The 16,984-nt window shown below is 35.8% G+C and overlaps 1 protein-coding gene across 2 annotated transcripts in view; it reads left to right on the top strand.

Annotated features, from left to right (window-relative positions):
• CFAP92 (cilia and flagella associated protein 92 (putative)) overlaps nt 1-16,984 on the top strand; it is a 90,412-nt gene that overhangs the window by 4,362 nt on the left and 69,066 nt on the right. For both annotated transcript variants that reach the window (XM_074198389.1, XM_074198388.1), the window contains exon 3: nt 11,270-11,451. In XM_074198389.1, the coding sequence (XP_074054490.1) occupies nt 11,270-11,451 (182 nt within the window). The remainder of the gene's footprint in view (nt 1-11,269; nt 11,452-16,984) is intronic.

Here is a 16,984-nt window from a genome sequence, read left to right as displayed (position 1 = left end):
AAAAAATCTGTAAGTAGAAGGAAGAATATGAATACTGAAGGGGAAGGGAGAGATATTCTAGGCCTGGATTGTGTGATGTTATGATTACACAGTGAAATAAATATATTTTCCTGAGAGAAGTAGAATGAATGGATTTAAAACAAACAGAAAAGTAAAAAGCTTCATTAAAAAGATCCTAGTGACTTCTAATAGAAGGTATTTTGGCTCTGGTAGATATTCTTTTGCCATCCCCAAAGGAAATGGGGCTCTCCTGCAAAAATTGTGAATGTTTGGCCATATTTTTTTTTTTTTAGATTTTTCTTTTTCAAGGCAATGGGGTTAAGTGGCCTGCCCAAGGCCACATGGCTGGGATTATTAAGTGTCTGAGGTTGCATTTGAACCCAGGTACTCCTGACTCCAAGGCTGGTGCTCTATTCACTGTGCTGCCTAGCTGCCCCTATTGTGCCACCCCCTCATATTTTTTTTTCATTTTATTTTATCTTATTTCCCCCCAGTTACATGCAAAAACAAGTTTCAAAATTTGTTTTTAAAACCTTGAGTTCCTTATTCTCTCCCTTCCTCCCACTCCCCCATTGAAAGTTACTTGATATAAATTAAAAATATGTAGTCATGAAAAACATTAACATAATAGTCATGTTATAAAAGTAAACATAGCCTGACCTTCAAAAAAAGAGAAACCTTAAAAAAAATAGTTAAAAAAGTATGCTTCAATTTGTAATCAGACAGCATTGCTGAGAAAAGGTAGGTCATTCACAGATGATCATCTTGCAAAATTGCTGTTACTTTGTATATAGTACATTTCCCATTGCCTATACTATGTAAGTTTTTTACTGAGAGCATCCTGTTCATCATTTCTTATAACAGAATAGCATTTCATCTTAGGTCCATACCATAATTTGTTAAACCATTCCCCAGGTGATGGGCATCTCCTCAATCTCTGGCTTTCTGTCTCCAGAAAAGAGCTGCTATAAATACCCTTATACATATAGGTCCTTTTCTTTACATTTTTCATCTCTTCTGGAATAAAGTCCTAGAAGTGGCACTGCTAATTCTAGATTGTTTTGCAGAATTGCTGAATCTTTTCACAACTCCTCCAACAGTGCATTAATGTCTCATTTTCCCTACATCCCTTTCAACATTTGTCACTTTCTCCCTTTGTCCTATTAGCCAATTCAATAGGAATAAGGCAGTATCTCAGAATTGTTCCAACTCACATTTCTTCTATCAACAGAGAGAACATTTAAAAATGATTTAAATAGATAACATTGATTTGTTCATCCATCAATTGGGAAATGGCTCCTACATTTAGCAAATGTGATTCATCAATTAGGGAATGGCTCTTACATTTTGCAAATATGACTCAGTTCTTTAAGTTTGAGAAATGAGGTTTTTTATCAGAGAAGCTTCAATATTCCCCCCCATCCCCAGTTACTACATCCTATTCCCCCACCCCCATTTATTCTATTTTGTCTTTCCTTTCCTTTCACCTTGACCCTCCTCAAAAGTGTTTTGCATCTGCCTACCCTCTCCCACAATCTTCCTTCCCTTCTATCATCTAACCCCCACCACTTCCACCCCTCCTCCTTTCTCCCATCCCTTTCCTCTCCTTCTTTCCTCTTGTTCAAGATAGATTTCTACACCCAATTGAGTGTATGTTATTCCATTTCTGAACTAATTCTGATAAAAATAAGGCTCATTTACTCTCCCTCACCTCCCCTCTTTTCTACTCCATTGCAAAAACTTTTTCTTGCTTTATGTGAAATAACTCACCCCCATTTTACCTCTCCCTTCACCTTTGTCCCCAGTACATTCTTCTCTCACTCATTAACCACCACCTGAGCTTTGTCTATATATGATTCTTCTAACTGCCCTAATAAATGAGAAAGTTCATATGAGTTATCATTATCATCTTGCCATGCAGGAATATAAGCAGTTCAACATCATTAAGTCCTTTATGATTTGCTTTTCTTGTTTACTTTTTATTTTATTTGAAGATGAAATTTTCTGTTCAGCTCTGATCATTTCATCAGGAAAGTTTGAAAGTCCATTATTTCATTGAATATCCATCTTTTCCCCCTGAAAGAATGTTAATTTTGATGGGTAGTTGATTTTTTGAGCTTTTTTTCCTACTGAAATATCATATTCTGAGCCCTAATCCTTTAATGCAGAAACTGCTAAATCTTGTGTAATTCTGATATGACTCCCTGGTATTTGAATTATTTCTTTCTGACTGTTTTCATTATTTACTCCTTGACTTGGGAGCTCTGAAATTTGGCTATAATATTCCTGGCAGTTTTCATTTTGAGATCTCTTTCAGGAGATGATCAGTGAATTCTTTCAATTTCTATTTTACCCTCTGCTTCTAAAATATCAGGGCAATTTTCCTTGATAATTTCTTGAAAATGATGTCTAGACTCCTTTTTTGGTCATGGCTTTCAGGTAGTCCAATAATTTTTAAATCACCTCTCTTGGATCTGTTTTCCAGGTCAGTTGTTTTTCCAATGAGATGTTTCACTGGGGCATTTTCATTCTTTTGGCTTTGTTTTATTGTTTCCCTGATTTCTCCTAAAGTCATTAGCTTCCTTTTTTCTCCATTCTATATTTTAAGGAATTATTTTCTTTAGTGAGCTTTTGTATCTCCTTTTCCATTTGATCAATTCTGTTTTTTATTTTCTTTCTTTTTTTTAGCTTTTTTGCAAGGCAATGGGGTTAAATGGCTTGCCCAAGGCCACACAGCTGGGTAATTATTAAGTGTCTGAGGCTGGATTTGAACTCAGGTACTCCTGACTCCAGGGCTGGTGTTCTATCCACTGCACCAATTAGCTGCCCCTCAATTCTATTTTTAAAAGCATTCTTTTCCTTATTTTTTTTTAACCTTTTTCCATTTGACCCAGTATGTTTTTTTTTCCAAGGAAATAGGGTTGAGTGACTTGCCGAAGGTCACACAGCTAGGTAATTATTAAGTGTCTGAGGCCACATTTGAACTTAAGTACTTCTGATTCCAGGTGCTCTACCCACTGCACCACCTAGCTGCCCCCCAGTCTGGTTTATGTTATTTTCGTCAGCTTTTAAAAATATCTCCTTAACCAAGCTGCTGCCTTGTTTTTCATGATTTTCTCACATCACTCTAATTCTCTTCCCAATTTTTCCTCTCCTTCCCTTACTTGATTTTCAAAATCCTTTTTGAGCTCTTCCATGTCCTGAAACCAATTCATATTTTTCTTACAGGTTTTGGATATAGAAGGATGCCGTTGTTGTTGTCTTCTGAGTTCATTTTGATCTTCCATAAGATCATAGTAATTGCCTATGGTCAGATTTTTATTCTTCTGTTGCTTGCTCATTTCCCCAGCCTATGAGTTGATTTTAATTCCTTGTTAAGGTGGGGCTTTCATTCCAGAGTGGAGGGCTTACTGTCCCAAGCTTTTGGGAGCTTTTGCAACTATTTTCAGAGATACTTCTAGGGACCTGCAAGTTTTCAATTCTTCCAAGGTCTGATGAAAGGTTATGATTACTCTCCTTGCCTGTTCTCTGGTCTATGGGTGACCATAAGCACCCACTATGGTAGTAAGCTCTGTGGTACATCTACTCCTCTTCCTGACTGTGACCCATATCTGAGTATGGATAAAGCAACAGAATCCTGCCTCAGAGTGATGGCAAGGAGACCACTGCAATCTCCCTCCAACCCACTTACCATCCATGGGTTGGGAGCTTCAGAAGCTTCTGCCTCTGCTGATTCAAGGGCTCCTTGGGTCTGCTCCTGGTTTGCTGGGGTCCTGTCTGCACTGCTGAGGCCTGTGCTAGACTGTGCTCCACTCTTATCCAAATTGGGAAGAGTTTTCCAAGTTCTCCTTGGCAATCCCTGAGGCTGAGAGGTCTGGAAACTGCCACCGCTGCTACTCATCTAGTTGCCCCATAGTCTGATTCTGGATGATTTGGACCAAATCATTGCAGCACAGCCCAGGCTGCACTGTGGGTGCTTTTTTTTTTTTTAGGTTTTTGCAAGGCAAATGGAGTTAAGTGGCTTGTCCAAGGCCACACAGTTAGGGTAATTATTAAGCATCTGAGACTGGATTTGAACCTGGGTACTCCTGACTCCAGGGCCGGTGCTGTATCCACTGCAACCACCTAGCTGCCCCTGTGGGTCCTTTCTAACCCCAATGCAACAGACCCTTCCCACCAAACTTCCAAGTTATCTTGGGCTGGAAAATTGTTTCTCTCACTCTTCTTATGGGTTCTGCCATTCTTGAATTTGATTAGAGTCATTATTTAAAGGTAATTGAAGTGGTTTAGGGAAAGACTGGGGTGGGTACTTGTCTTACTTTGGCATCTTGGCTCTGCCTCCTCATGTCTGACCATATTTTTTAAAAATCTTGTTTTTATTTATTTATTTACAACTACAGTTTGTATTTATATTTATAATTTATATTATTTATGTTTATAGACTTTGTTTATATTTTATTTTCTTCCTGACTCTTTTCTTTTTATTTTTCTTTTAACAACCAATCAATTCTGCAATCATTACTTTATTACATATTATATTTAAGGCACCAGGGACACAAAGATGGATAACAAGTTTCTGTCCTTAATGCCATTCCATTGACATAGGGGATTTTTGATGAAGAAATTTCCTCTATCAAAATAGGTTGATACCTTCTCTGTTATTTATAGTCCTAGTTGCCTCAAACCTTGACCATTTCATTCATTTTCCCAGGCTCACACAACCACTATATATTAAAGGTGGGAAGTTCTTGGCTCTGAGGCTAGTTCTCTGTCCATTATACCACCCTCCCTCTTCTTCTGTCTTCAAGGAACTTCTGTAATCTACTCATATTTTGGCAGCTGATTAGAGCACCAAGTTACTTCAGGATGTGCAGATCCAGAATACAGCATAATAGAATTCATTATTATAGTTTAGTGACAAGAGCTTGGAGAATGGAGGGGAATGGCTCTGGTTCACATTTCAGCCTGCTTCTTCTGCTTGTGTGACTTTGAATGGGTCCTATTTTCCTTGCTGTCATCACATCAGTGACTCAGATTGAACTTGCTTTTTCTTTAATAACTCCCAGGACTTTTTCAGATTAATGCTTCTCCCATTTTGAATTTTTCACACTATTTTTGTTTTCACTATTATTATTCTTAAATATTATTTTATTTTATTTTTTCAGTTACATATAAAGATAGATTTCAAAATCTTTTTGTAAGCTTTTGAGTTCCACATTTATTCTACCTCCCTCTTTTCCCTCCCCCCTTGATAGTAATTAATCTAATATAGGTTATACATATACAATCATGTTAAGCATATTTCCATAGTAGTCATATTGTGAAAGAAGTATCAGAACTAAAGGGGATAAAAACCATGAGGAAAAGAAAAAACATAAAACAAGTTTTAAAAAATGAAAATAGTATCTTTGGTCTGCATTCAAATGCCATGGTTTTTCCTCTGGATGTGAATGGCATTTTCCATCACAAGTTTTTTTAGAATTGTCCTCGATCACTGACCTGTTGAGAGGAGCTAAGTCAATCATAGCTGATCATTTCACAATATTGCTGTTAATGTATACATTGTTCTCCTGCATCTGCTCTCTTCCCTCAGCATTAGTTCATGCAAGTCTTTTCAAGCTTTTCTGAAGTCTGCCTACTCATGATTTCTTATAGAGCAATAGTCTTCATCACATTCTTACACTATAATTTATTCAGACATCCCCTCACTTTCCAACTCTTTGCCACTACAAAAAGAGCTGCTATAAATATTTTTGTTTTTTATCCAAGTGTAAAACTACATTTAGCCACATTAAATTTAAGGTCCTTCTCCTTGGTGGATGATACAGAAACAAAATAATACATAAGGATTTCAGGTTTTTCTCATCAGTCATCATCATCATCCTTGTTCACCCTGAATTGATCTTATCCTTTCTTGGATCTTCCTCTTTTTTCCCCCCTCATCTAGCTAAAAAAATCTAACCAAACAAGCATTAGGGAAAAAAAAAACCACAACCCCTTTTAGTTATGTTTTCCTTATTATTGGTTTTGGATTTCCTATTATTTACAGTATTTGAAGTCATGTTATCTTTTTCTTGTTCCCATCTTAGCTCTATGTTTTTAAAAGAATGAAATTGTTGGCATTCGTTCTTCAAACCTTTCAAACCAAATCTAGAGTGCAGAGCTGACGATTCCTAGTTTTCCTCTTCTTTCTTCTCACAGACTTTAAGATGAATGGTCCTTTTGCTTCCTGTCCCCCTTCCTGATTTCCTTCATTTCCACTATCCCAGAAATTGGTGTTTTCTTGGTGAGAATCAATTCCCGAACAGAACTTCCCCTGTTGGTTCTTAAAACATTTGAATAATGAAAATTATCATTAAGGGAAGTTAGTAAACTATTAGTTTCCCTGCTTTTGGCAGAGAGATTTCCAGTAACTGTCCAACCAAATCACGTACCCTATCCCTAATATACCATTTCTCTCTGGTAGATCTATGATCCCTTTCCCTGAATTCATCAATTGATTCTTTTTGTCCAGTTGATCTATAAGATATTCTAGATTAAAATATTATTTTGGTTTTTGCCTTGACTGAACTTTACCCAAACTCTTTACCTTCTGTTTTCTTCATTTCCTTAATTAAACAATCAAACAGTAACTATCTAATACTTACTAAGGATCAGACACTCTGCTTAGCATTGAGGATACAAGTGAAAAGGAGGAAACAATTACTATTTACAATGAGCTTAAAAGGGAGAACAACAGGTACATAAATATAAAGAGGATCAATACATATGAATTGTTCAATACAAGGTAGTTTAGTGGAAGGACAGAATTAATTGGAGAGAGCAGGAGGAGTTTCTGTTGAAGATGGTGACTGAGTTGCATCTTCTATCTCTATCTATCTATCTATCTATCTATCTATCTATCTATCTATCTATCTATCTATCTATTCAGGCATCCATTCACTCCTTTATTTAGTTATCCATCTACCTATTTACCCATTTATTCAAACATTATTTATTCATTTATTTATTTTGGACTGCATAACATTAGGAAAATGAATTATCCTGATGATAGTGATGTATTAATGAGAGTATTGGGGGAAAAGAGATCTTCAATTACAATTTGTATTTATATTTCTAATTTATATTATTTATGATTATTGATTTGAAGATGAACTATTTTATGGTGCTGGTGGTGGAGAGACCAGAAGACTGTAGTTATCCCTGCAAAAGATGGGGCTGGCTTGAATCAAAACAGTAGTTATGATTGTGGAGAAGAGAGTATACATTCTAGAGCAGGGACAAGGAACCTCCATCTGTGGCTGTGTTGGTGCGGCATTATCAAGGCAACCATAGGAGGGACCAAAAGTTCAATAACTCTTGCAGCTTTTCAGGGATGCATTAATTAAATGTTTGACCAAGTATAGCCTGGGAATGTTATTTATAAATATCCAAATGGCCCTTGGTGGAAAAAAGGTTTCCCCACTCCTGCACTAGAGACAATTATTATCATAACTCACATTTATATTGTTTTTTTTACAGATTTTTAAACAGATTTTACAATCACTTTTGAAGCTGATAGTGCCATTATTGTCCATATTTTATAAATGAGGATGGAGGCTTAAAGGGTATTGTAAGTAAAATAGTAAAATTTGGCCACTAACAAAAATCCACCAATGAAGATCATTAATAAGTCAAAGTGACTTCCATTTTATAGTGTTATTAGTGGCATAACCATAACAGTGGTGGAACTGGATTCAGGCATAGGGGAAAAGATGATTAACCTGATCTTTACTGTATTCATAAACCTTTAACTGTTTAATTGATTTCTAAATTAATATCTTTTATGTACAGAAGAGAAAGAGGTTAAGAAGACATAGATAGGGGCAGCTAGGTGGTGCAGTGGGTAGAGCACCAGCCCTGGAGTCAGGAGTACCTGAGTTCAAATCTGGCCTTAGACACTTAGTAATTACCTAGCTGTGTGACCTTGGGCAAGCCACTTAACCCCATCGCCTAGCAAAAACCTAAAAAAAAAAAAGACATAGACAAGCAGGACAGCTTTGAATGTAGCATGAATTCATCATATTCAAAATCCAAGTGGTAGATAAGAGATTCATGGCTATTCTTGCTTCTAACTTCTCTTTTCTTTGTTGTAAAATTCAAAATAACAAGGATGCATTTTTAAAAAGCAATAAAAATAGATCCCAAACAGAGAGCCAGAGAAACACACATACACACACACACACACACACACACACACACACACACACACACACACACAGAGAGAGAGAGAGAGAGAGAGAGAGAGAGAGAGAGACTGGTGATGGGAATTAACAAAAGTACTCCAAGTACTGATATGCTGTGATTTTCTTCTATTATCCCCTAAAAATATTTTGTTTTCTTACTTTTGATCCTACTTTCTACCATTCCTTCAAAATGGATTCTTTTTCCTTTGTTGAAATCATAGCTATTGTAAAAGGTCTAGTTCATATGAAGGAAGGAATGAATGAATAAAGAATTCATTCAAGCTGCTTTTTTGGTGCAATTTTCCATTGGAATTCAGAAGTGAATTTCTGAACTTCTTTAGCAGTTATTGTCTATTAAACTGACATGGCACCTGTCTTTTAGTGCTTTGATTGGTTGCTGTCCTAGTTATAAATGCTTAGAAGTCAGGAATAAGGTCTTGGTATCCTTTGCACAGAGTGCCTCTCTTATGATCAGTGCATATTTCTAGAATCCATCAGTGATTAATGAAATTGGGTTCCAGATCTCAATTTCTAATGACTGATGTTACTGGAACAAATTCATCGTATGACAATTTTCTTTTTTGGGGAAGTCATGGTTAAATATTTGATCATTGTTACATAGCTAGCAAGTGTCTGAGGCCAGGTTTGAACTCAAGTCCTCTTGACTCCAGGACCAGTGCTCTGTCCACTCAACTGTATGTCATTTTGCCATGGTTATTAGCAAGCTTGATGTCTTTGTTACAGCACAATTCTAGAGGAGTAATGAAAGCACAGGTGATGTCTACTAGAAATTGCAAGCTGCAGACTCCAGAACTCTGGATTGCTTTGAGAGCTCTTGCAACTCATTTATGCCTGTTATTATTCTGCATTTTATACTTTAGCATTAGTTTCTTATGAATTTACCCCCTTAATTCTTGCTTTCAGAAAGCTTGATTCTTGGGTCCCCTCCAAACTTTACTTTTCTTTTCTTGGTGAGGCTGTGACTTGCCCAAGGTCATGCAGCTAGTAAGTGTTAAGTATCTGAGGTCAGATTTGGACTTGGGTCCTCCTGATTGCAGGGCTAGTGCTTGGTTCTATCCATGGTGCCACTTAGTTGCCCCATTTCCTTCTACTCTAAAACAGAATTCCTCAGTGTGAACTTCCTGAATACCAGCTCTCTCACTAAGACTGTCCATGATAGCCAGGGCATCCTTTAATGTAATGTTGTAATGTTCAGTATCGATCTATGTTTAGCATGCTTATAAATATAGAGCCTATATCTGATTGCTTCCTGTCATGGGGAGGAGGGAGGGAAAAAATTGTAAAACTCAAAACCTTGCAAAAAAAAATTGGTAAAAAGCCATCATTGTATGTAACCAGAAAAACAAATAAAATATTTAAATTTTTAAAAAGAAAGGAAAAAATGAGACATAAGAAAAAAACAGTACCTTGCACAAATTAGGTACTCAAAAAAGTTGTTTAATTAAAGATGCCTTTTATATAAAGCTTTTTAAAAAGTTATTTTAGTTATTTTATGTTATAAAGTCATACTTTGTTATTTTAGTGAAACTAATATTGATGTGAGTATGCTTTTCAATACACTTATATATATGTTAGTTAGAATTAATATAACCGAAGACAATATGAAGATAACTAGATATATATCTTGTACACATATCTATGTATATATAGTGATAGAAACACATATCAATACGTGCACACACATCTACATATGTAGCTACACCAATATAATCACACAGTCTATGTGTATAATGCATGCATGTTCTATGTATCATATATTCATACAGCTCTCTATCATATATTCATATCTCTCTATCCATCTATCTATACCTATGTGAAGTTGGGTGGTACAGTGGATATAGTGCTCTGATCCCGAAGCTAGAAAGTTCTGAGTTCAGATTTAATCTTAGAACCTACTTTGTGACCCTGATAAAGCCGCTTAACTGCTGTCTGTCTCAGTTTCCCCTTCCGTAAAATGGGGATTGTTTTATTCAATGTATTGTAATGCTGATAGTTATTACATACTTGTTGATGGATTTATCAGATTTATCAGAGTCCATCCACACATTCTTATTTTCCCATAAATCCTTCATAAAGGTCCACTCAGAGTGCTCAGGACATTTTTTTGAACATATAAGTATCAATGCCTCATGTCAGACAACCATCTGTTATTACTTATTCTCACTACATGACTAGCCCATCTCCTTCTCTGATCGTACATCTCTTGTATGACATATTTTATATCTCTTTTTGCATGTAGGACATTACTGGTAATATATTGCATATCATTTAAGTTTGTTGAACAGTTCTTCATTGCCTTTTAGGTAACTCATAATTTTTATTTTTAGAGATTGTGTTATTTCTTGATTAACTGCTAAATAGTATTACAAGAATAATATTGATGCTAAAATGATAGGTTTTTGTTTAAGAGAGAGATCTGAGGCTATTATATGCCATTTCTTAAATGTAATACAACTTAAAACCTAAAAAAAAAAAAGAAAAAAATTGGGGTGGCTAGGTGGCACAGTGGATAAAGCACCGGCCTTGGAGTCAGGAGTACCTGGGTTCAAATCTGGTCTCAGATACTTAATAATTACCTAGCTGTGTGGCCTTGGGCAAGCCACTTAACCCCGTTTGTCTTGCAAAAACCTAAAAAACAAAACAAAAAAACGTAATACAACTTTTTTCCTTTCTCTTAGTCAATTTGGGGCTCAGGTATTTTCAAATCATTTATTATGGCAAATATTATATGGATGATTTTTTTAAGTGTGTCACTAGTATATTAGGGGGGAAGTATTGAACGTAAGAAGAGATATAGTATATTTAATCAAAACTAGACATAAGGAGGGAGAAAAGTTTTGGAATAAACTTAGGAGAGAGCAAGGGTGGCAGGATCATGTAGAGGTTGGAACTTGGCTGACATCATCATGCTATTTCCTCATGCTAGATAGACTTTTGAACATAGGAAGATGGCTTTAGTTTCTCCACAAAATGTAAATGTGTTGACTGCTCTTCACTTACAAAATCCATCTTTTATCTTCCAGGTATTAAAGGGAAACACACACCTGACATTTCTAAACGATTTAGACCTGAAAAATGTACAAAATATCGACGGTTCTACCATATAGAGTATCTGCTCTTACCAGATGACAGAGAGCCAAAACAAGTTGACTTAGTGTTATTTAATACATTGGTAGTCAAAGTGTTTACAGAATCTGGAATAAAGGTAAGATGTCTATATGCTAGTATGTATTATAAAACATATTTGCTAAATATATATTGTATATACTAAAAGAAATGTAAATAGCAAATTAAGTCACTTTAATTGTATCTACTGCAGTGAATATATTTATATATACATGGATATATCCATTAATTACTTTGTTTACATTCTTTTTAGGAAACCTCACATTTGTTTTTTGAATTTTATTTATTTAAGGCAATGGGGTTAAGTGACTTGCCCAAGGTCACATAGTAGGTCATTTTTAAGGTGTCTAAGGTTATATTTGAACTCAGATTCTCCTGACTCTAGGCCAATGCTCCATCTACTGCACTACCTAACTACACTTAAACTCTACCTTTGTTTAGCTATGTAGGTTCCAACTTTTTCAAGCTATTTTTCACGACTCAGAAGACCCAGCCTATTTGGTGTTAGGGTGAGACTTGAAGGTGATGGAGCACAAATTAAATATGTCTACTGTGATATATGAGAGAATTGGGGGGATTAGGACAAGTGGTTTATTGTGGGATCCACCCCCAACTCCATCTTGTGATTCCATTCTGGAGCTAGTTCAGTTCCCTTTCTATTCAATTATGGGTCTAGTCCAAATTCTGTCGTGTGAGAAAAGTATTCAGTTGTGGGAATTGGGAGAAATCCTTATATTGTTTGAACCAAACCCTGCATGCGTGGGAAGCTGGACTACTTCTACCTGTTGCTTAGACAGCTGTAGCAAAGGACCTAGGTTGTGCTGATCAGAAACCCAGACAGATCCAAAGATTGAAGGGAGGAATTTGCTCACAACTGTGGCATTTCCTCACAATTGTACATCTCTAGCAAACCCCTATATCTTATTTGAAAACTGATTCTGTATTGATCAATTCTTGTTTTCCATATTCATTTGATTATTCATAGATACTGGGGGATACACAGATATCTCTTTTTCTGAATTCAGGGAATTATACCTGTTCCCTTCCTCTTCAAACTTGGAAAGTCCTTAATCTTTTCTCCAATTAGAAATAATGCTGAATTGTTTCTTTTAAATTAATTGACCTTATTGGACTTTTTGACCATCCCTGCTGGTCCAGGTCTAAGCTGAGAAAGCTTGGTTCTGATTTGTAAGACAATCACCTCACATTGCTGAACAAATCAATATGTTCATAAGTTAACTTTGTTCCTCAGACATTTTATCTGCCACACATAATACATTTTATTTTTTGGTCCTCAGTAAATTCTTTGAGATGTTCAGGAGAATCCTGAACACATTGGCAATACTAGAGGTCTAAGTTATATACTAATTTAATGTTTTTGAATTAGAATCTGTTTTTGGTTGCTATAAGTGAACTACCCAGCAGCCTTTACTTCCTCACAGTGCTCCAAATAATGCCTTCTCCTTCCTTGCTTTGTCTTGCTTCTCTTTTCCTCACCTTACCTTAAATATCTCTCCTTACTGATATGGCTGGTGGTCATCTCCCTTGCCTTTTCTTATAAACATGGAATTAATAGCTACTTCTGACCGTCTCCTCCTCTTCCTCCCTAATGATTTTCAACTCCCAAACTGTCCCTCTGCTGCTCACACAACTAACCTGCATGTTACAGGTTATTATAACAAAAGTGTGTTCAGAAAGACTTCAGGGAATAGTACCTATTGAGTAGCCATGGCCAAGGTATGCCATAGGAAGTGAAATTTTTTTAGGGTTGAATTGACTACTATGACCTCCAATGTCTAAAAATTGGGTATGTTAGTTTTTATCCCCCCCCCCAAGAATTCTGTGGTATCTTCGAGAGGACTGGGGTGACTAGATGCTCTGAAAATGGTGCCAGTGACTACAAATGGTATTCCTCCAAAAACAGAGAGGTTCCCTTTACTCCATTTCCTTAAGCCACTAATAGTTGGCTCAGTTTTTAAAAAATATTTTCTTCAAGAGATAATAAAAAATACACAAACAATTTCCCAAAAGTGGTAGGCATAATCTGTCCTCCCTTCTTCTCCTCTTGGTATCATGGGGAAGGAGATTAGGGTCATAGTTTTACTCAGTTTCTGTAGACTATAGTTCCAATTTCAAGTCCAAAGTTCCAATTTCAAGTCCAAAATTCCCCATGGGCTTAAAACCCAGTCCCTGACTTCTCAGGGTTTCCCATGCTAGGCTGGCTATACTATCTTGCCTGTAATCCTGATTCCAAAATTGTTTCCAAGGCCTGGGTCCAATGGAGACTGCTACCAGCACCCCAAATTGTGAAAGACAAAAGAAAACAAAGGGAAACAATCACTCTTAGACCTATTTCTCAGAACCAGAGTCAAAGAGGGAAAAGAGGAAGGAAATTTTCCCCCTTTCACTGGTTCTATTCATGGTGTCCATGAGCTGGGTCTTCGTCCTCTTTTTGAACACAAGAAAGAGCAAAATCTTTTAATTCTAGGCTCTTCAATTCTAGCAAGAATTGTAGAATGAGTGACCACCTCAGCTACCTCTACTGATTACACAGTCACTCAAAGGAAGTCAGAGTACCTTAGGGTAGAAGACATAAAGACCTGCATGTTAAGAGATCCAGGCTTTTAACATTGTGTCTGATTGTAGGCATTTAATAAATATTGATTGATTGATTGATTGACTGACTGGTGGAGAAGTTATATTTTGTTATGCTTAAATTCTTTTAAAATGGCAATACATATTATATATATTATAACTAGAGAATACTGTTCATTAATCATATTGGATAATAGAGTCTTTTGCAGATTAGCTTAAAAAATGTCCCATGGCAAAATTAGTTTGTACAGGGCTTATCTCAAAGATCATAAAATAACATGATGAATTAGCACTGATCTATCCACTTCAGGAAAATTTGTTACCCCAAAAATGTTTTATGGGCCCTAAATAAAGTTAGTTTATGTTCTCTTACTTCTCAAAAGTAAATTTAGGGAGAAAAGTGAGCCCTTAGTTTTCACTTACTGAGATATTAGCTCTAAATTCCTGCCAACTGTGTTTTCTGAGCTAAACATAGGCAGCTACACTTGTTTAAAAATTCCTTTGGAGAAATTTATCAAAAGGATTTAAAAAAAATTTCATAGTCTGGCCTTTGGCTTTAAATGTTAAAATTATTTAATCACGTCCAACTTTCTATGACCCCCCCCAATTTGGGGTCTTCTTGGCAAAGATACTGAAGTGTTTTGCCATTTTCCTCTTCAGCTCATTTTACAAATGAGGAAATTGAGACAATCAGGGTTAAATGACTTGTCCAGGGTCACATAGTAGAAATCAGATTTGAGCTCAGGAAATTCTGAAGGCTCAGCAACCTACCCACTGCCCTTCCCTTTTATTTTATTTTTTAATTAAATTTTGCTGACATGCCTTCCCTTATAACAAAAATTTTAAAGCAGCAAAATCAGTCAACACATCAACTGAATTGGATTCAGATTTCTACATATATCTAAAACCACTCACCTTTGTCTTTTCTTTTTTTTCTTTAATCAGGGCAATGGGGTTAAAAGACTTGCCCAAAGTCACACAGCTAGGTAATTATTAAGTGTCTGAGGTCAAATTTGAACTCAGGTCCTCCCGACTCCAGGGCAGGTGCTCTATCCATTATCCACTTAGTTGTCCTTGCTTCTCACCTTTGTAAAGAAGGGAGGGAGGGAGATAGATTTTTTTCTTAAGGCCCAAGGTTGACCGTTGTTCTGTTCTGTTTTGCAGCTGTTCCTCCCATTTCCATTGTTATAGCCATTGCATATCTAGTTTTCCTAGTACTATTTATATCACTTATATAATTTTACTAATTGTTCTTTTCAGTCTTTAGTAGTGACACTTGTAGACTCATATGTTTTCAATTTATATATTTTAAAGCATATTTCTGGGGAAAATGTTGGACATAAACTCATCTTATAGTAAGAGTCAGAAATATAATTATAAATGATATAAACTGGACTGATTTTACTAGGATATTTTCCCCCTTACAAAAAAATTGGCTTCATATATTATTTCTCTAATGCACAGTTCAGTTGTAATCATTTAAAGTTTAAACTGTTCTTAAATTATCCAATTTATAGAAGTCTTCCCCGTGTTTTTCTGAATTCTTCATATTCATTATTTTTCACAGTTCCATTACCTTAGTGAGTTTTAGATTTATACACTTGGTTATTATTTTTTGCTGTGAGAAATCACAACATACTAATATTTGACTTATGTATGAGATTGCAAGTATGAATTCTATGCCTTTTGCAGCACACCTAGTGGAAATACATAATTCTTTGAGAACTGCATTATATTCCTATGTCACAATTGATTTGTTGCTATTGAGTCGTTTTTTTCAGTCTGAGCTGACTCCTCAGGCTCCCATTTGAGGTGTTCTTGGCAAAATAACTGGAGTGATTTGCCATTTCCTTCTCCAATTTGCTTTAGCTATTTCCTAATCAATATACATCTACTTTGTTTACAAATTTTTGCTACCACAAGAAGTGCTGCTGATATTCTGATGAATATAGAATTTCTTTTCCTGTCTCTGACCTGTTTCTCATGTATACTTAGATCCCTGAGTCAAAGATTATGGACATTTTAATCATAAGCTTAATTCCAAATTCTTTTCCAATAGTTGGACCAATGACTGCTCTATTAACTATATTAAGTCTTTTCAATGCCCCTCTGCCATCAATTAATTAACACTTTTTTGTCATCTTTGTTAATTTTCTAGGTGTAAGCTGATGTTATAGAGTAGTTTTGATTGCATTTATTTTTATTAGTGATTTGGAATGTTTTTCTTATTTTTTCAAATGTTTGTAATTCTTCTTTTGAAAATTGCTCATATGCTTTGACAGTTTGTTAATTGGTGAGTGGCTCTTGATCTTATATATTTGTGGCAATTCTCTATATACCTTGGATATCAGATCCTTATTAGAAATATTTCAGGCATGGGGTGGCTAGGTGGCATAGTGGATAAAGCACTGGCCCTGGAGTACATGGAGTTCATGGTTTCAGGAGTACATGGGCTCAAATCCGGTCTCAGACACTTAATAATTACCTAGCTGTGTGGCCTTGGGCAAGCCACTTAACCCTGTTTGCCTTGCAAAAGCCTAAAAAAAAAAGAAATATTTCAGGCAAAGATTTTTTTCCCTATCAGCAGCTTTCTTTATTTTTGTTGTACTGAGTTTAGTTTACAAAAGCGATTCAATTGACATAACTGAAACCTCTTTTTCCTTTTGTAGTTTATTTATGCTCTCTTCTTAGTCATTGCTGAGATAGGTATATAACTCAGTTCTCTGACTTTTTTTATGTTTGACTTCTAATATTAAGATTGCATATTCATTTTGAGCTTTGAAACCCAATTTTTGCCAAAATGTTTTCCAGTTTAAGGAAGTAGTTTAGGAAATAGACTTGTTGAAAGAAACATAGTTTGTTAATAGTTATAAATTACTACTAATATTACTAATTGTTCTTTTCTATCTTTAGAAGTGACACTTGTAGACACATATTTTCAATATATTTTCTTTTTTGTTGTTGTTGGTTTTTTTTTTTTTTTAGTTTTTGCCAGGCAATGGGGTTAAGTGGCTTGC

This window comes from Macrotis lagotis, chromosome 8 (assembly GCF_037893015.1).
Source record: "Macrotis lagotis isolate mMagLag1 chromosome 8, bilby.v1.9.chrom.fasta, whole genome shotgun sequence".
In the NCBI taxonomy this organism is placed as follows: domain Eukaryota; kingdom Metazoa; phylum Chordata; class Mammalia; order Peramelemorphia; family Peramelidae; genus Macrotis; species Macrotis lagotis.
This window is presented reverse-complemented; position numbering and strand designations above follow the sequence as displayed.